This window comes from Plectropomus leopardus, chromosome 15, assembly GCF_026936395.1.
Source record: "Plectropomus leopardus strain MGB_pleo_1.0 chromosome 15, ASM2693639v1, whole genome shotgun sequence".
NCBI lineage: Eukaryota > Metazoa > Chordata > Actinopteri > Perciformes > Serranidae > Plectropomus > Plectropomus leopardus.
This window is the reverse complement of record NC_142190.1, coordinates 18,695,757-18,716,418: the sequence shown is the minus strand read 5'-3', so window position 1 is coordinate 18,716,418 and position 20,662 is coordinate 18,695,757. Positions and strand designations below refer to the sequence as shown.

At 39.0% G+C, this 20,662-nt stretch overlaps 2 protein-coding genes across 3 annotated transcripts; one reads left to right on the top strand and one right to left on the bottom strand.

Moving 5' to 3' along the window:
* Positions 1 to 775: 775 nt before the first annotated feature.
* Positions 776 to 12,158, top strand: tpst1l (tyrosylprotein sulfotransferase 1, like). 2 transcript variants are annotated; one of them, XM_042498761.2, is made up of 6 exons: positions 776 to 1,016; positions 5,096 to 5,821; positions 7,255 to 7,413; positions 7,564 to 7,817; positions 9,889 to 10,090; positions 11,186 to 12,158. In XM_042498761.2, the coding sequence occupies exons 2-6, from the start codon at positions 5,414 to 5,416 to the stop codon at positions 11,186 to 11,188; spliced, it is 1,026 nt and encodes a 341-aa protein (XP_042354695.1). In that variant the 5' UTR covers positions 776 to 1,016; positions 5,096 to 5,413; the 3' UTR covers positions 11,189 to 12,158. The 2 variants fall into 2 exon arrangements, with proteins under 2 accessions (XP_042354695.1, XP_042354692.1); XM_042498758.2 differs by having other exon boundaries at positions 777 to 1,016; positions 11,563 to 12,158.
* Positions 12,159 to 12,432: 274 nt separating this feature from the next.
* Positions 12,433 to 16,935, bottom strand: LOC121952222 (pinopsin-like). Its single transcript, XM_088088948.1, has 5 exons — positions 16,578 to 16,935; positions 15,639 to 15,807; positions 14,315 to 14,486; positions 13,973 to 14,206; positions 12,433 to 12,699 (listed from the first exon to the last, which is right to left on the bottom strand). The coding sequence occupies exons 1-5, from the start codon at positions 16,921 to 16,923 to the stop codon at positions 12,508 to 12,510; spliced, it is 1,113 nt and encodes a 370-aa protein (XP_087945074.1). The 5' UTR covers positions 16,924 to 16,935; the 3' UTR covers positions 12,433 to 12,507.
* Positions 16,936 to 20,662: the final 3,727 nt, after the last annotated feature.

Genomic DNA, 20,662 nt, shown 5'->3' with positions numbered 1-20,662 from the left:
GATGAACTATGTTTGGGACAAATATGGTTTGACAGGGGCATTGGTGAGCAGCTGGTTTCAATTTTGATTTCAGTTTTGTTAGGACTGGGAGTTAGAAAAAGCAGGACTCAATTGTATGTCGATGAATTTCTAGCATAGTGTGTATTTTGTTTTTCTGTCTTCTTTTTTTACATTCTGTTTGCCAGTTAATAAACAAATAAATAAATTACCTGCAGTCAAGACAAGAAAAACATTAGTTATTTTTATTAAAACTGATTTAATGGCATACCTTTTATTGGGCTTGTCCTATTTCATAATTCATCGGTTATGGATGTGTGTCATTACTAATTCATGAATTTCAGTGTTATGGTTTATTTACTGCTTTTTCACAGGCTTACAAATGTAATTTAGACACATCTGGTCCTTCACAGAGGCCACAGTGTATCATGAAGATCCATATCATACTAAAAGAGTTACCCAAATCTGTTTTTACTAATGAAAACGCGGGTAAATGAAATGAGGCGGGTTTAACCTCAGCTAAATCCCACACTATGATTAGATTTCCCCCGTGGGCTTTTACTGAGAGCACACGAATCGATGGACTAAAGTAATTTTAGCCTCGAGTGTGAAAAAGACAGATAGAAAACGCTGCGTTTGTTACAGCGGTGGAATTGTCCTTTAACACATCCGCCAATAGGAATCGCCGTAGCAGATGTGCTTTAGTATTCAGAACGTTCACCGACCAATCAGAGCCCAGCTCTCTGAGCCTGGCTGAGCTCGTGCTCAGTGGGTTTTTTCCCCTCTCAACGGTAGATACAGCCCGACTTCTCTCACGGTGCAAAGTTACACCAGGAACCAGCGGCGAAACGTTGTGTAATTATGTGTCCTTTAAAACACTAAATGGCATTGTGACCTCCGCCGATAGATTCACCACACGAGAGAGGACACCGATGTTGACAGAGGAGGTGCTGGTTTCAGCTTTTGGGGATCAAGGTTCATGTTTTTTTCTGCGGATTTCGGCGGTTTCACAGACGCTGGTGAGTGAACACCATTTTTAACGGATATATTTACGACGCGTGTTAGCTGTATATAGACAGCTAAATGAGTGTTTTTATTCTATAAAAAAGATAATAACACACTGACATGCTCTCCGTGGTGAGCTGGAGGTGGCCGCTGGTCTGTCACGGTGTGTTTGACTGATAGCAGGTCATTCACCTGGTGGCTTCCTGCCTCGGGTGTTTTTTTTGCAGAAAAGATGCATCATCCAGTCAGGCCAGATGTTGGTGGCTGGCTGCTGGGCCTTTGCTTTGCAGCCGTGGGATAATCCTATTACTGCACACACCACCGTTGACTACCATGATAGCTTTGACCTGTTTATGATATTTCCACCAGTATGCACCTGGTTCAACGCATACTTGTGCAACGCTTCAGAAAGAAAAAGCAGTTCTTACAGCTGCAGTTGAATATGCACCTTTTTAAGATACATTTCACCTTGTTTGTCACTGAAAGGGAGCTGTCACAACAGCACTGAGAGCAAGAATGCCTCATATAGAAATACATGAAATTAGAAAATAATTAAGTAAATAATTTAGAGGTTGAGCGATATTGGTTTTTCAGGGCCAATAACAATACAGATTATTAGTAGTTAGTGAGACCGATAACCGGTATTTGAAACCGATATTCATTTACAATAAAAATTAAAATCTCTGTCAGACTTTAGAATATAACAATCTCATACACAACACTTTGTTTAAATGCCTTCAGAAAATGTTCAATAAAACTGAAACTTTCAACATCATATACAGCAAGTTCCCGGCAACTTTTTTTTTTGTAAAGTCAAGTGAAAATTGAAATTAAAAATGAATGAATAAAAACACCTCCCTGAGGTTTTACAAAATAAAAGTTACTCTCATGCTTACACCAAATATCAGCTCCAATATCTGGCCAGGGCAGAAAAAAGGGAGCAATTCTTGATGAAGCAGCTGCAATTAAACATTTACCTTGTCACTTTTTTGCTATAGAATAAAGTAAAGAAGAAAAGTTTGTATAAAAATAAACATACATAAAGCTACTTAAAGGAACACTTGGTATGATTTAGGGGAATTTAGTGACATTGAGCGGTGTGGATTGCAAGAAGATGAAACTTCTCCTGGTTACAATTCCTTCAGTGTTAATTTTTAAGTAGGTTTTTACTGGGAGCCAGAATACCTGCAGTGGTCTCTTCCTCTTCAAAGAAAACAGATCAGGTGATTAACATCAGTAAAAACACATAATAAAGCAGTTTAACATAACAAATTAGTGTTTCTCCTACACCTCAACATGACCATGTGCTCACCTATTTTCTCCGATAACTTAATTTGTGCTCACCTTATTTCTCGTCCAAATTTTCAGGAGATTTTTACCAGGAGTCGAATTATCCACTAAAGTCTCCTCCTTTCCCAAACTAATGGATTTAAATTTGTAAAAATTTTGAATAAAGCAGTTTCAGTTTACAAATAGGGCTTTCTTCAACAGGTTGCTTGCCCAGCACCTGATAATGTGTAATCACCTTTTTTTCTTTCTAAACTTACTATCCAGATGTTCAGGAGGTTTGTACTGGGAGCCAAATTATCTGCAAAGGTCTCATCCTCTCTTTAACAAATGAATCAGGTGATTGAAACAAATTTAAAAAAAAAACACTGACTAAAGCTCTTTCATGTAAAAAAAAAAAAAAAGAAAAGAAAAGAAAAAGAAAAAAACATTTTTTGACACTCTTATCTCAGAGGGGCTGCTAACCAGAAAATGCAAATGGCTCTATCTAGAGCCAGTGTTTGGTTTGTCCATTCTGTGCCACTGTAGAAACATCGCAGCACAGCATGGAGGACTCTGTGAACAAGGACCTGCTCCCTATGTATGTATAATGAAAACACAAGTCTTATTTTCAGGTGATTGTACACTAAAGAAAACACAGTTAATATATTATATACCATTTCTGCCTATATATCCCCCTAAATCCTACCCAGTGGACTTTAAAGAGTCATAAATTCTATGGGAGTGTTTAAAGCAAACAGCTCTAAGAATAGATGGGCTCTCGACAGTAATGTATTAATGCGTTAACCTGAGTTCAGGGTAAATGTAGGCGATGTTCTCCCTGTTAGACTTTCCCTTTGGCAGGAAGTCTGTGTTCCTCCTGTGAAAAGGAGGAGGCGACACTGGCTTTGGGTTTCCTGACACCCTTCTGCTCAAAGATGTCAATGTGATGCTTTCTTTCTCGCCAACCACTGACTGTAATTGCAAGTCACAGTTTTCAGTTTATTTTAGACTTTGTTTGTTGGCTTGTCCTTGATCAGTGAACGCAGTGACCTTTTCAAGCTCAGTCCACAGAATTATTATAGTCGGTGTCTTTGCAGTAACAGCTTTATGAAAAACAAACGAAACAAAAAAAACACTAGTTGTGTTTAGACGAGCATACCGGTTTGCATTTGTTTATGCATGTTCCAGACATCTATCTCTGAGACAACTATCTGAAAACTATCTGCATGGTCAGCTGACACCAAACATAAGTGAGATAGAGCTGAAACTGGAAATCGATAAGTTGATAAACAGGAAATAATAATCAATTTATCATCTAAGTATTTTTTTTCCAGCAAAAATGCTAAACACCCATTGTTTTCATGTTCTCATATTTGCTGGTTTTCTTTGTCATATGTTCAGGGAACTAAATATAGCCTATTTTTCACTGCATTAGAACAAAAATACCAGCTTACACCCGCTAACATCTGGCTTTTGAATGTAATGGGAAAGGTTATAATCGGCATTCACACCCGGGTAAAATAACTCTGCAGTATTTATTGCCACCGGCTCTGAAACACAACGCACAGGTAAATGCGCTAACTGAATGCCATTTAATGCTTTTTTTGTAATTTGGATGAACCAGCTCTTTAAATCTGTTTAGAGAAAAAAGCAGCAAGACTCATCTTAAGCCAATGGCCTAATTCTCTGCAAACTCCAAGTGGCTTAATCTCTGCATGGAAATGCATTACATGTAAAGCTTGTGGATACCACCGGACTTAGCATGGCTTAAAGCAGCACCTAAGTATGCCAGCCAGGCTGGGATGTCCTCATTTCCAGCTGTTTTTCCGTTTTGCTTTGATCACTAAACTGAATTTTACAGGCCAGCTACTCCAGCCAAGAGAGAGGAGAGTTCCCCACGTGGCATCCAGATGTTAGGCTCCCTGCACGTTCAGCCGGAACAGGACAGAAATCAAAATATCTCTTGAAAGAGGGAGACATATCCCGTAGTTGCTCACAGCGTCTGTAAGAAGTGACACTGCTGTTTGAGTCGGGAATTTGAGTTTCAGAGCTGTAATGCTGCTCTAAAAGTAATTCAAATACTGCAGTGATATCAGTATTTTATTTAGAAACATTAGTAATGTCATTTAGAATTTTTGTATGTTCAGCTGAACATACAGTCAGTTTTGCATGTGTGTGTGTTTTAGTTTGAGTGTGTGCTAATAAGAGGAATTAGATTCTCGCTTACGCTGGTGAAACTGCCCATGGGCACATTACAGCAGAGAAACAGGGAAGTTGCAAGACAGCTGGCTTGGTAAATAGTAATCTGATATCAAACAAATTGCTTTCCGTTTCAGTGTGGCAGAATCTGTCAGTGAGAATAAAAACACGAGGAGGCTGTAATTAGTAAATTCAGATACACTGCCTGTGAGTGTATCTGTGTTGCATGCCACAGTGAACTTTGATATGGCTTAACGGTCAGTGGCTCCCCAGAGAGGAGATGCAAAATAACTGCTTTGAGAACTAAAACTGGATGCGTTTCAGAAACTCTGAAAGTGTGTACAAGTGCTCTTGGCAAAATAACACAGCAGCCGCCACTACGCCCTGCTTGCTGATAATAGCTCACTCATACAGGCCAGTGGGAAATGTTTGGAGTTACTCATTTATTGGAAATTAAAAATATGATGATTTTTTTGTGTGTTAAGCAGCAAGCTGTGATATCATGCTTGGAAAAAAATCTCATCCTATACTGAAGCATGATTTACGGCCCTGGAGAAATAGAGGCATTCCATATTTGATGGTGCAGTATAAAGTTATGTTAAGTTATGTTGTTGTCATGTTTTAGGTAGGAACGATGGATAAGAGACGTGGCCGGCTGTGGAGCGCAGCAGGCCTGGATCCTGCTGTCCGACACCAGGGCTGAGGAGCTGCAAAGGAGTGAGGAGTCTCTCGAGGAGACTCCATCGTCCTGGTCTCCACCAGGCCTTCCTCAGCATCACCTCAGCTGTGTTTGTCACAGTCATCCTCATCATACAGGCTGTCAGTGCGTACCTAAGTATTAAACTGACCTTTGCCGAAGTTTAACAAGTAGCTACATTAACATCTGACTCCAGCCGTCTCCTCAGGTGCCCCCGATTTTTATTTTATGTCCTGAATCTGAACCATGAGGAACACCAGATCGAGTCTGCTGCTGGGCTGCGTGCTCCTCTGCTCTGCCTCCCTGCTCTACCTGGGCATGAGCGGGATAGAGTGCCCTCCAAAAAGCCATCGGTACAGGTGGATGGAGCTCAACCTGGGCTCAGCCAATCAGAGTTTATCCCTAACTGAACACTTCCCTGAAGACACACCCCTCATCTTTATTGGAGGCTTTCCCAGGAGCGGTACCACGCTGATGCGTGTCATGCTTGATGCCCACAATGCTGTGCGTTGTGGGGAAGAAACCAGAGTAATTCCTCGCCTCTTGGCCATGCGGGCCACCTGGAGCCGCTCGGTAAAGGAGAGGATACGATTGGACGAGGCCGGCGTTACTGACCAAGTGTTGGACTCAGCCGTGCGAGCGTTCCTGTTAGAGGTGAGCCCCTCAGTGCCTCTCCATCTGTTGATCTGCAAATATTTTTTGGGTCTGGAAGGCATGTGTCAGATTAAGGATGATGTGTTTACATACATGGGGAACACAAGCAGAACATGCCCTTAGGGCTGCAATTAATAATTAGTTATTGATTCATCTGCTGGTTACCTTCTTGATTAATCAGTGAATCATGTAGGCAAAACAAGGCAAAAAATCCTCTCATTTTAAAAAGCTGGAACCACAAATATTCTGTATTTTTTCTTGAAAAATGACTCAAACAAAAAAAAAGCAAAACAGCAAATTCAGTCGATCAACTAATGTGAATGTCTAATATGTAAGGTTTATTTTGAAGCAACATGTAGCTTAAGTTTTGCTTTGAGGGCTATCTAATACAAAAATGCAAAATAAGATGCAATTTGAGCAACAACCACTAAATTACATGATGGAAACAGATTACACATACATGTCAAAAATGATTGAAACAAGGCTGTTTACATTAATGAATCGGTATTCTAGGTAGTAACGAGGGCTTGGTATCATTTAAGGTTTTATCAATACTGGTTCCAAAACAAACTGAACTGATGGTCAACAACATTAACAAACTGTTTTTGGTTTGTTTTTAAATTGCAGAGGCACTGTGTTGTGATTCAGTTCTCTAGTTACTACCTGTATAGGAACTCACAGGCTTTTGCTACTCAGTGGTAGTAATAACAACTGGTTCTCGTTCCCAGCTCATCAAATATCAACGCTTTGTCATGCCTCTCGGCGTATGATACCAACCCCAAAGGCACACTTGGATTTCTATATGACACACACAGAGTTTTCAACTCCAATGTAAACACATCTATGGCAATATTTGACATCCAGAGCATCTGCCGTCAGGCGAGAAAGTCTGTGTGGGGTGGGTGGGAGCTGTGGTGGATGTGTAAAAAAAAAAAAAAAAGCTCTCTCTCAGAACAACACTGCTTGTGAACCCAGAAGTCAGTGCTGTAATGTGGCATGGTGTAACTCACTTATGTGACAAATTTATGTCACATTAAGTACTAATTTAACCCAAAACATGATGTTTTTCTAAACCTAACCTTGTAGTGCTGTTTAACCACAAGTTACATCGAGTTTCACCCAGGACAGGAGACAGCTGTGCATCACATACAGATGTCAAACCAGGCGTCTCATAGAGACACTAAAGGGTGAGGCGTTTGTATTTGACAGCCTGGGATGAGAACATACTGGTAATAATAAGTCTCTACTGGGTAAAATATTCATGTGTCTCTTTAAGAGAATAAGTGAGCTTGTTATTATAAATGACACATATGTATGTTTAAATTTGGCGTCTCAGTACCAGTGTGAAAAATATTGGTATTCTGAGTATTAAGAGGCTTTGCATGTAGCAGCTGAGGCATTCCTTGTTGTGATATCCACTTATTGTGTTTCAGGTGATAGTTGGCCACGGAGAGCCTGCACCTCGCCTTTGCAACAAGGATCCATTCGCCTTGAAGTCTCTCTCTTATCTTTCACGCATCTTCCCTAAAGCCAAATTTGTGCTCATGCTACGAGATGGCCGGGCAACTGTGCACTCCATGATATCACGCAAGGTATGCCGGGTACTCCTCTTATCAGGCTGCAGGCAGGCAAACGTCTTCACAGTCACTTGACAAGTTTGTACTGGAGCCACATTGTGACACAATACATTTTCCATTCTGCTCTGTCCTGTGTTAATCTTATCTCTCTGCCTCCACTCATAGGTGACCATTTCTGGCTTTGACCTGACCAGCTACAGGGACTGTCTGACCAAGTGGAGCAGTGCGGTGGAGACAATGTTCAGCCAGTGCCAGGCAGCTGGGGAGTCCAGATGTCTGCCCGTCCGCTACGAGCAGCTCGTCCTCCACGCAGAGGAGGAAATGAGGAAGTTGCTTCACTTCCTAGAGCTGCAGTGGGACCCGTCAGTGCTGCACCATGAAGAGCTGATTGGGAAAGCTGGTGGTGTATCTCTGTCCAAGTGAGTGTCTGAAGTGTGTGTTTGTGTACACCAAGTTTACTCTCGAGACATCTAACCCTGCAGTTTCCATTTCATGTGCTGTGGTTTTATGTATTTTCTGGGAAGTTGCTTTTAAGTTTTTCTAATGTTAAGGTCCAATAAGTGTTGCATTTCAGTGATAGAAAATTGCAGAGATCTTCATCTGTCTGTGTGTTTTATTTGGCTTAATTCCTCCTGTGAATTCCCACCTTGCTGGCTTTGAGGAGTTGTTATATTTAAGGAAGAAAGGTGTCATTTCTTACAGGCTGCTAAAAGGAATCTCACACTTCTCTCTCCAGCACTTTTTACACAGAGATCCTGTGATATGGCCTCAACAAAGAGCTGTCATTATGCTGGCTTTGATTTTTTTATACAGAACCAAACAAGGCTGGCAACATGCAACCCCAGACCAAAAGACGTGAAGGGTGTGACGTTTAACACAACAGCGCCTGCTTCTAGTGCGACATATAACATACGCTGTCTGAATAGCATGGTGATGTTGAGCTATGGCGTGCACGCCCTTTACGTTTCTGCAAACTGGGAGCATGCCAACCTCCAGCTGCTTTGATTTCTCCGGTATTCAGGAAATCACACTGAAACCTGATGTTTGCCCTTTATTTGTTTATTTACAATTGGCAAGTTGTCATCAAAAAGACAAATCATTATACCACTCTAATAGGGCTGTGGCAAATAATTTAAACATCCAGAAATTCTAAAATCACCCATAATTAAATTTTTAAAAATGATCATTTACCTTTCCCCAACAACCCCTCTGAATAGCATGGTGATGTTGAGCTATGGCGTGCGCCATAGAAAATAATTTTATCAGAGTAACAAAATGTATTTATTCTTATTTTGTATAAATCGTATCTGACACAATGTAGCCACAGTATTTCATTGTGTTAAATTTAAATACTAAATCCCTTTATTTTACATTATATACAAAGTATTTTTACGTATTGCGTCTAAAAACAGTCAATTTAAACATGCATCATAATCAGACAGAGAAACCTGTGTTGTATATGTGTCATCACAGAATGTAAACATAACCTTGTTTCATTAAACCCTATAAATATCAGAGAATATCACACCTCAGTTTGTGCAATAGTAGCCATGACCCGGCACCTGCGAGTTACCAAGTTATTTAAGTGATTGTAGTGTTGTTGTTTTCACTGAATTAAAATGCAGAAAAGTTTAGACAGATTTGAGCACAAACATCACAAGTAATATATGAGTCCGCTGAGTTCAGCCAGAGTTTTTCCTAAAGCAGCCAAACCTTTTGAGTTTAAGTAAAGCTTCCAGTCTTCCTTGGTAGATGTTTAATTTGTGTTGCTCCACTTGTTTGTCGTGATTCAAGTTGAGACTCTCTTTGCAGGGCAGAAGCTCAGGGGGATGTGGTGGAAATCTGGCTGCTTCACACTGCACAAACCAAACCTGGCGTGTATTTGAAGGAATTAGGCCACATTCTGAGACACTTAGCGCCCTTTATTTAGTTATGCAACGATTAGTTTAGTATTAGTCACACAAATGTTTTATAACGTCCACAGAAACATAAATGATCACATTATGTGTTTATAGCTCTGAATGGGTGTACACAGAAACATGTATTTATTTAGGGTGGACGGGCTGGTATTGTATGAAAGATTTAAAATGCTAACGTTAAAACAAACAAAGTGAAAATTGAACACATTGTTATATTGTTGTATTTCCTGTCTATTTATGCAATTACTGTGTTATAATTAAATGGAAAAGTGTTATAAGGACAATTTTGACAAAGTTTTTTGTCATAAACAACTACATTTAGGGTTTTTAATCACAACACAGCGAATACATACAGTACTTAACAATGACTTACAAACTACAACAGTTCGTATTATATTCCACTTTGTTTCTTTCTGGTTTCAGTTTTCTTCCATTTGTTAATTATCAATGGCTGATCACAATCATTTGTTTTGGAACGTTTTTGCTTCCATATAAAACTTGTTGCATTATGGTTGCACACATACACACACACACACACACACAGACTGACCTTGTGTGTGTGTGTGTGCAGGGTTGAGCGCTCCACGGACCAGGTGATGAAGCCGGTGAACACAGAGGCCCTCTCCAAGTGGGTCGGGCACATTCCCTCTGATGTGGTAAGCGACATGGCTGAAATCGCCCCCATGCTGGCTCGCCTCGGCTACGACCCCCACGCCAACCCACCCGACTACACGAAACCAGAGCCCATGGTGTCTCTGTTCAACTACTCACAGGTGAGGTTAAAAAGATACTGACCTGCGGGAGAACAGAATAAATGCTCATTGTTTTATAAAATAAATTTAACATATATATATATTTTCGCTGAAAAATACCCTGAAGCCCATCAAGAACTCAAAGGGACATCTTTTTAAGGTGATGACTTAAAAAATGAAGAGATTATCTAAATGCCTGTTCATTATTTTCCTTTCAACTGATTGATTATTTGGTTTAGTTCTACAGATTTTTACATGGAGTTTATGTCCTCATGTTAAATCAACATAAAGGTTGATAAAATCTAGATTTTTTTTAATAAAGATGTAACTGAAAATAGTGACCCCTGAAAATAATATATTTGTTAATGATAACGCTGACAAGATTGTGAAGAGAAACCCTAAGAGAATTAAGAGGTTCTCTGCAATATTCAGATTATTAATGCCATAATTTGTGATTTTCATTTTCTGTATGAGGTACTCATTTATTGCCAGTGTATTACACACAGTTCCTGGCAGTCGGCGCACTCCCTGTTTGCAGAAACAGATGGGACTTGCACCCCAGAGCTCAGAAGTACACTGCTGTGGAGCGGGGTTGATATCAAAATGTACTTTGGCCTTTCAAAAAAAAAGGTTACCTAAAAAGCCAAACAGAATCTTTCTGAGTGGACGCTATATTTCAAGTGTTTTCACCACTTTACTTGCCGTCACACAGCCCTCTCCTTTGATGCTATGATTTCTCAGCTGTATAACTTGCGTATTCCTATGCAGAAGCCCAACTGCGCCATGCATGGAATTACACCTCAGCGCTCACCGGACGCTGCACTCATACGGTGCTTACAGTTGATATCAGCAGCGTGTTGTCGAGAAAGCGCCCCCCTTCCAGTTCCCCCCACTTAACACTGTTAGCTCTGTCTGCATTAATGTCAAAGTTTAGCGCTGTTTGTGGAGTTAGCACCGTTAGCCTCTAGCTGCCAGTTCATCTATCTCCATGATGAGAACTGACAATTCATTTGAACTTTCGCATATTTTCACATTGCTTTAAGAAATGGAAGATATTTGCATAGCACTTCACAATTTTGCCTGTCATTCACTCATACACATGCACTCCAATGGCAGTAAGCTACCATGAAAGGTGCTGACCAACAAAGGGGAGCTCAGTGATTTGGCTAAGGAAGCTTCGACACGTGGACAGAAAGAACTGCGGAGGAATCTGCCATCCCAGCATTCAGTGAAAAAAACGCTCTACGTCCTAAATCAAGACCGCCCCCGCACATCTGTATTAAGTGTGCACGAGACTGGAGTTTTTAACGATGTCCGATATGCTGATATACAGCAACTCGTTTGGCTGATAAACAATATATTCATTTATCATCCAACCCTAGCAGATAGCATATTTTTTACAGCTGTCAAGATCAAAGCACCACAGTTAGGTGATGCAGCTCTGACGTAATATTTCCAGTCATACTTGAAAATTGTTTTTTCTCTTTAATCAGAGTTCAAAAGCAACAGAGACTCCACACCCCAGCTAAGTGAAAGAGGAAAATCCTGTAAATCAGCTTCGCTGGTCCAAGAAATGGATGCACCTTAAACACAGACTTTCAGTTCAGCAGTAATTAAACCTCACAGGAACATTTTTAAAGTCTCCCATGTGTATTTTTGAATTGTAAGACTCATGTGCAGTGTTCATGTCTGAACATTGGGTGGAGGTTTTAAAACATAGACTCCTAAAACGGTTTGGGTTTTATATATCATGTTGACCCAACATTTCCTCCATGGTGACAGTATTACATTGCATTTTGACGCATCCTCTCATCTCATACCTGGAAGTATTTCATCATGTTTGTAAAGTTGTTATGATTCACCACAAATGTGAATGTGTCTTTCGACAAATATTTCACTTACTGAGAGTTCAGTCAGTGTTCATGAAGCATAATGACTGTATATTTTTGAAGACGTATGTTTATTTTCTTAATAAATTATTTTGGTGTTGACCATTCATTCAGGAATCTAAAGTTGTTTATTCTGAATTGAGGGTTTTTTTAATTGTTGTATATTGCCTAACATGAATAAAAAAAAAGTCTAAATGTCACTGTACAATGTTTTTTATGGATTTTGTTCATTTAGGTCTCAGATACACTACTGTACATCATCTGAGCCACAACGCCCCCTAGTGGTGTAAAGACGACACGAGTAGTTTGTATGAAGTCACATGTCGTCAAACTTGTCCATCTTGTTTTGACTTTGATGTAATTCACAGATAAAAAAAAAACCCTAACACAAAATATATAGATTCAATTATAGTTCTAAAAGAGGCGATTAAAATCAATTCCTGCAACATTTTGCATTTTATTTTATTTCTTATTTAAAAAGATCTAAAATAAATTGGAAATAAAAGTGGAATAATGCCTTTGCATTCATTGATAATGGATAATTGACCTCTATGTTGTGTAATGAGCCACCAGCACCGGAGCGGGCCGCTCTACCTGCTGGCCTCTGGATGTGTTTTGTTCCTCTGTTGGCAGGTCGGGAGTGTGATGCCACACACCCCTGCTGCTGGGCAAAGTGTGGCGAACAGGTGTGGGCGGGGCTTCAGAGCTGCACCTGATCATGTACAGGAAACACCTGGAGAACTGAGAGACAAGCAAATGTGAGGACAAGGTCAGATTCCATTTTCATTTCACAGGAACTAACTTCAGGTGGGAAATTTCTCCTCCTCAGCTACATTAGATGGGATGTACATACTGAAAGGTAGTCAGTTAGGCAAAATGTGCTGTTTGTTGATTAGTTTTATAGGTTGGATTTAGATTTGCCAAGCCAAAAATAATGACAGTAATGTCATTAAGTGTTGATGAGACTGATGAGCCTGTCAGGTTGTTGTAAGCGGGGATGAATAACTAATTTCACTGACGGTCACTTAAAAATCACTTAAAAATGATACATTTTGATGCAGAAAATCTCTACTCTTCTTTTTTTAGGAATAGTAAAATAAACTTGATGAGCCAAAATTTATATACTTATAAACTGAATCATTTTACCATGACAATTTTAATAAACTGTTTAATCAACTAGTATTTCTGGCACTGAACAGCAAGAGTAGCAACGTTTATTCACCTAGTTATCAAATTTTGCACATCCCTAGTTGTAAGTCGACCAAATACGCTTTATGGAATTAAAAAAATACAATATACTTTGTTCTGGTGCAACAGTTGATCCTTTTTCTTTTTAAACTGTCAACCATTGGTCCAAAGTTATTATAGCAGTGTGACGCTAAGACAGTAGTCTTTAGTATGGAAGCCCATTTCTACCAACGTGATTAATAACAATACAATGTATAATGTACAATATAATGACAAATTTTCTTAAAAATAATAATTAAGTATGGTTTCTCCTTATTTTGGGATACAAAGTCAATCTTTTAAGAAACTTTCTCTTTATTTTGAGATACTATGTATGAATTTAAGATATTTAGTCATTATTTTGTGATAAGTGAGTCAGTATTTTGACAAAGTTTCTAATTATAACCTTTTTATTTTATCACATTGGCAGGAACGGGCTTCCATACTTTTAACAAGGCTTGTGGTGTGTCACTGTGTCATTATATTTGACTAAAAATGATAAATGATAAAATGATAAATACTTAAATTAAAGCTCAGTTGTGTTGCAAAATATAAAACAAGCACATGAAACAGCAAAGAGGCTGTGGTGCAGCAAACTTTTTGGGATATATCAATGTAACAATGAGGTTAAAACACAGTTTCAGTGATAAAGTGTGAACCTATACTTTAATGAAGGCCTAGCTTCTTTTGTAGATGCACACACGTGCCTTTAGTTTTGTTTTGTTTTGAATAAAAGCAAACCTCAGAGAGAAGAATGAGGGAGATGACGTTGTTGCATTGTTGATACCTGGTTGTTGAGCAGTACATAAATAACAGGGTTGAGGACGGTGCTAGTCTTTGCCAGCAGGGATGGAATCAAACTGGCGGCAGGCGGCACCATGCCAGGCCGTCCAAAGGAGGCGAGCATAGCCACAACGCCGTATGGCATCCAGCACAATAGGTAGCCCGTCACCATGGAGACCACCATAAGTAGGACACGGCCTTCCCTCTGCTCAGCTGAGGACTGGCTCATCCTGGTGACCTTGACACACACACACACACACACACACACTGCTTTTACAGAGACTGATAGATGCATAATGTCATCACACGTATCATAGAGGGGTCAAAGGTCATTCTGCTCCCTCACCTGTCTTGCCACCGCTCGCACAGCCAGCAGGATCCTCCCGTAGCAGAAGAACATGAGCAGCAGCGGCAGCAGCAGGCAGAAGATGAACAAACAGCTGATGTAGGAGCGAGCCGTGGTCGAGCGCTGGTGCCACTGCACGGAGCAGGTGGTGCCGGGACCCTCCGGCCCATAGCTGCCCCATAACACACAACATAGGCTCTGATGTCAGAGGTTTTATATTTAACGGTATGAAGTTTCTATGGTATGATGTGTTTAATATCTCTGTTTGGAACGACAAAGTGGGACGAACTACTTTTCTTTTATTCATTTGTCGAAGTTTATTTATTCATAGAGCTCAGGAAAGGAAGGCAGACATCTCTTCAACATGCTATTTCATCTTCAACGAGAAATGTCAGTCTGCTGGTTGTCAAACTCAGGAAATGCAAAAAAAAAAAAAAAAACAAATGAAGAAAGGACAAGATGAAGTTAAATATTTAAATAAATACTTAATATTTCGAGTATCGCCCACAACTGATATTTAGTGTGTGGAGAGCCCTTTCTTCATTTTTGATTTCATTTTGTCTTATTTGAGACATGCATATGATATGGTTTATCAATAAATAACAGCCCGATATTTTACTTTAAAAGTGTGAAAAAGTTTTTTTAGGGGCATTACTGATTATCATTTTCATTAAACTGTAAAACAAACATTTTAATTCAGGAAGTCAGAGTAACCTGTTGTGAAGTTGACCAAAATTTGTGCCTTTTTTAAGTTCTTTTCTTTTAGAGTCACTCCACTCACACTTAATTCAGTTTTTTATTGACCCTATGAACCCTGGAATGACATCCCTTTTCTTTTCTTGTCCTTTCAGGTGCCTTCAACAAGTATTTAAACCTTTGAAGCCTGGACAAATTGGTGCAGTTTTGTTGAAAACATGGGAAAACATCAATGACCAACTTGGTAAGAAATTTTCCATGAATAGTAGATTTAGAAAATTACTTTTTCAAAGTAAAAGAAAAATGTGTAGGAAAAAACTATATTCATAATTATCACAATTCATGTTAAAAAATATGTTATTTATTATTTTACATTTTAAGCACTTTGCTTTTTTTCTCATTTTCGGGTAATTTTCTTGTACTTTTTACAAATATATTGCCAATTTTGGGGTCATTTCTTCTATTGTTGTTTAATGCCTTCTTCCCATGTTTTTGAAAGAAATCAAGCCAATATGCTCAAGTTTCAAGGGGTTAGGTGAATAAACCAGCACCAGCAGTTTTAGCATAATCAGTCTGAGTGAATGATCTAGTGAGTGAAGGGATGGGTTAATGTTTGGGCAGCACAGACCTGCTCCAGCCCAGCAGAGGCGGCAGAGTCCAGACCAGCGAGTAGAACCATGAGGCCGCAACAGCGAGTCTGGCCCTGCGGTACTGAGAGGAGTCTGACTGTGTACTGCTGAGCACCACAGTGTATCGCTCTAAGGACAGCAGAGAGAGGGACACAAGGGACACCATACCTGACAGAGAGGGAGAGAGACAGACATCATAAGAAAGCAGTTAGAGCTCATACTGATCCAAACATCAGAGAAACTCTTCAGTTATTAGACCGTTAGTGAACAAAAACCACTAAACGTTTACTTTTCACTCCACTGCATTCACCCAACATCTGTAGTTATCTTTTGCTTTGCAGATTAAGGTATGACATCCAAAATGCATGATCAACCAGTTCATCTGATGCATTGTTATAGTTTAAACTGCCAATTAACCCTTTCAAAACTGAATCTACATCAGTGTTCTTGTGCTGCTCAGACGCCTTTAAGAAGTTATTTTTGTAACCTGAGCTGATTCTTTTTCTATTTTGAAAACAGGGTGATAAAAGCAAAAAAACAATTTAGCAAAAAATTCCCACAACTTGCAAGAAATTAGCAAAAGGTGACAAGAAAAATTAGCTTAAAGCGAGGGGAGGATTATTCGAAAATGATTTTAAAAAATAAAAATAGGGGAAAATGTCCTGAAAACTATATTTATGGTTATCATGTTTTTATATTTAAAATTGTGTTATTTCTTTTTTAGTGGTCAGAATTACATGGACCTACTTTAAAAAAAATATGTAACAGAATTGTTATATATTTAAGCACTTTTTTGGGGGGGGTCTTGTACTTTTTTACTAATGTCTTGCCAATTTTTGGGTCATTTCTTCTTCTGTTGCTCTATGCCTTCTCCCCATGTTTTGCCTCAGGTTTCAAAGGGTTAAATTGCGTACAGGAGTTTCAATGCGATCACTCACCGAAAAACGCGTTGGAGAAACCGTACCACCGGCACCCGTAGGACCCGGTCAGCCACCTGCCGCGCACACTGGCCGCGAAGCTGAGGGGAGTCCCGAAGATGCAGACCAGCATGTCGCTGACGCTGATGTTGATCAGCAGCAGGTTCACTGGGGTCACCAGCCCGGGAAAGCGCGAGAACACCAACAGCACGAGGAAGTTACCGAGAAAACCCAGCACCAGGATGAACCCGAGGACAACGGCCGCCGCGGTGTGACCCGCCCGGCTCAGCGCGCCGGCGGCGGCGGGGTCCGACACTGAGCTATGGCCGATGCTGAGGTTGTTGCTATGCTGCAGGAGGATCACCATGGCAACCTGGTTATCACTCTAGAGTGAATAAAGACAGAGGCAGAAGGTAACCGTCTTAAAACGAAGAAAAATCACAGGATGAAGGATATTTTTCAGCTTTTTATTCAGTCAGCTCAGTGTGTAGGAATACTTGACCACAAATTGTTAAGCCTCAAGTAAATAAAAAATGCAAAGAGAAAAAATGCATTGCTTTTTTCTTAGTGAGGTAGAAAAGGTACATTTAAAAGTAACACAGTTTTACCAGAAAACTTGAATGTAGAACCTCACTGAGAAGGAAAGAGGTCATTATGGCTAACACAGTTTCAGGGCAGATGCAAAAAAACCCAAAAAACAAACAAACAGAAAACAGCACGAGCTGGTTATTTGTTTTTCTCGCTATACTGACATTTGTTATAATGCTTGAAAGATATTTAAAGAACCAGCATAATGAAGACCAGGGTAATTATCAGAAAACACACAACAAATCGACAAATATAACTCCCAAATTTACAAATAATACAGTTTTAATAGAATAAAACATCTCCAAACCTTCAATGAGACTGAGGATACACTCCCACAAAAAGAAGCATGAAAGAAACAGATCATACAAAGGTGCAGATGCTGACGTTTTGCCGACCGTCACTTCATCAGAAATGTGTCTTTATTCTGTTCAGTCATTCTACTTTATTCTAGACCAGATTGGGGACCTAAATAGCTGAGCCAACTTATTAATAATACAAGCTGTGGTCGACAGAGAGGATGAGCCGAGAAACACACTCAGCCTGACAGATTTAAGTGATGAGATGCTGAAGACACTAATGAATAATTACAAGACAGGAAAACCCTCAAAACATACATTAAGAACAAAAGAAGCACTCCACATATAGGTTTTAATTTTTGCAACATGACATTGAATTCTGCAATACCGTGAAACTTTAATTAATAGCCGGGGCTATTATTGCTTAAATCACTGACCTCAGCAGGCTTATATTTGGGACAGGCATCTATATGAGACAGGCTTTTATTTCCTTTCACACAAAACTGTTGCTCAGCAAAAATGGGAAATACAAATCTCTGATATTAAGGCCCGTTTCAGCATCGTTCTGTCTGTTCAGAGGTGATGTAGGGACATTATAGATATATCCTTAAGCATGATTCATCAAAGATGTGTCATGAATTTTATTGTCCACCAATAATTTTAGCCTCTCTATTTATTATATATATATATATATATATTTCCTTTTTTTATATTGCTCAGTATTTTTTACTTTTTTTTTTTTTTACAGATGCATTCTCATATACTGCTTTGTGTTTTTTTTCTTTTCACTGATACTTCTTGTTTGCACTATCCCTGTGCTGCTGTTATGATGCACATTTCCCTGCTGTGGGACTACTAAAGGATTATCTTGTCTTGTCTTGTCTTGACTAACAAACGGTCAGATCACTATGACTTTATGTGATTAATCATCAACTTCACACATTATTCTGATATGCCACCATATAAGCTTTGATTAGGATTCATGTTACAAAGGAAAAAATGTCATTTCAGACCCATGCATCTGATCAGCTGCACATTCTCACAGAAACAAACTCGTCATCAAATAAAAACATCTTTATGCTGATGCATGGCCCAGTGGGGGTCTTTATGTCACTATCACACGCAGTTATAAGGGCTGGCAAGATGAATTGTGATCCTGACAGTTTTTGAATTATACAGATAGTTTGTATTTCCAAAGCTTTTACTGTGTTTCTTAAACACACAGTCCCGCTGGTCCTGAACAGTAGTGCAATATAAATGATATTTTACTAAAGGAACAACACAATGTAGGCATATTCTGTGATTAGTAAAAGTCCTGCATTTAAATTTTTACTTAAGCAAAAGTACTTGAATAGCATCAAAATACACTTAAAACTTCCAAGAATAAATGCATTCATTATGCAGAATGGCCCATGTCAGAATCATATGTGTTATATTTATGGATTATAACGATGGAAGCATTAATATGTACATCTCTTTAATACAATTACTACTCATAGTCTGAAGACCGAAAAACAAATATTCCGTTAGAAACCAAGATTAACGTTTATTTTACCAGTAAACAATTCTTGTAAGTGTGGTGTCGATTTGATACAAACTGCGATGGCTCTTTAGCACATTGTACAATTGCAGCCAAATAAATAATAAATGTGCACACATACAGCATCGAGAGAAATTTATATGTTCATAACTCAGTGGAATCTCACTGACTCAAAACTAATACCTTCATAATTCGTCACACAAACCCCCAATAATCCCTGACAGGATTTAGTTATTGTACAAATAACCATGGCCACATCATGTATCCACCTTAATTATCAGTTATGTGTATTTTGATGTAGATCTCCATGTGGGAAAGTATATTCTATTGTTAGAATAAGAAAACTAGAGGACTAAGCAGCCTTGGTATATGTGTGGATGTTTTGCAGCATGGGCATTTAATTGAATATATAGAGGAATATAACAGGATGAATAAAAGTTGATCTTGACAATCTTAACTTGATTTCTGAGTCAAAGACATATATCTTCAAGCCCATCTTCTCACTGAAAAGTCAAACTGCTCCAGGCTCTGTAAACACACTTTGATGCAGTATCAATGTGTTATCACTGGAGGACAGTATTCCCCTGCTGTGTGAAATGTCCCTCTTCTCTCTCCTCCTTCTTCAGCCTATTTTCTGTCTTTTTTTTGTGTGCAATGCAGAAGTCAGCACAAAACACACAACAGCCACATTATGCGCTCAAGGACCATCATCACCATGTGAAAATCCAACAGTTATTTCTGTTTTTAAGCATTCTGGCTATTATAAATCCTGTATTTTTTGGTGATTTTAAGGAAAGAACTCTGTTTTTTTTTTTTAATTCGCTGTAAAATTTATACAAAATATAGTGATTTAAGCTTGTATGCCTCTCCTCTAAGCCAATATTTAAAAAGTGCCCCCCAAGTGCTTAAAAAGTATTTGTCATGCCTCAATCTTTTTGGCACCACCCCATCTCCTCTTATAAATAACAAACAGTCCCTTACATTTTATAATTTTAAAGTTACACATAAGCAAAGTGGGCTTTTTTACCATGACCCAGGCTTAAACAAAAGGGGATCATGCTTTTACCATTGTAGCCCCCAAACGGTGGAACATCTTCCCATTAAATACCGAATCAGTTCCTCAGTTTTAAAAGCTTTTAAAAACCCACCTGTACAGACTGGCATTTGTATAATGCTGTTTAAAATGTATGTAATTGTGTATATGTATGTGCTTGCATGTAACTCTGTACGTATGTGTATTAATCTGTGTGCATATGTATGTTACATTGGATGAATGTAGGTATGTATGTGTATGTGTATGCGTTTGCATGTCTACGTGTGTGTGCGTGCATATATATGTATTGATATGTATACATATATGGATGTGCATATATTATATTTTAATTTCATTTTCTGCAGATGATGTTGTTTTACCTTGTTTTCTTATATTGTATGGTTTTGTGTTGTGAAGCAAGTTTATTATTGTTATTATTATCATCATTAATATTCATTATTATATACTTTTTTTTTTTTGAAGGCAAGGCAACAATGTCCTTAAATTAGTCATTTTTTTAAGCCAGAAAGGGGGGAAAAACTCCTATCAGCTACATCTGTTATAGAGCATCATGAAGACGAACACTGCTTGTACAACCACGTGTGACCAAAATCCTCCCTGCTAAAGTGTCCTTGAGCAAAGCACTGCC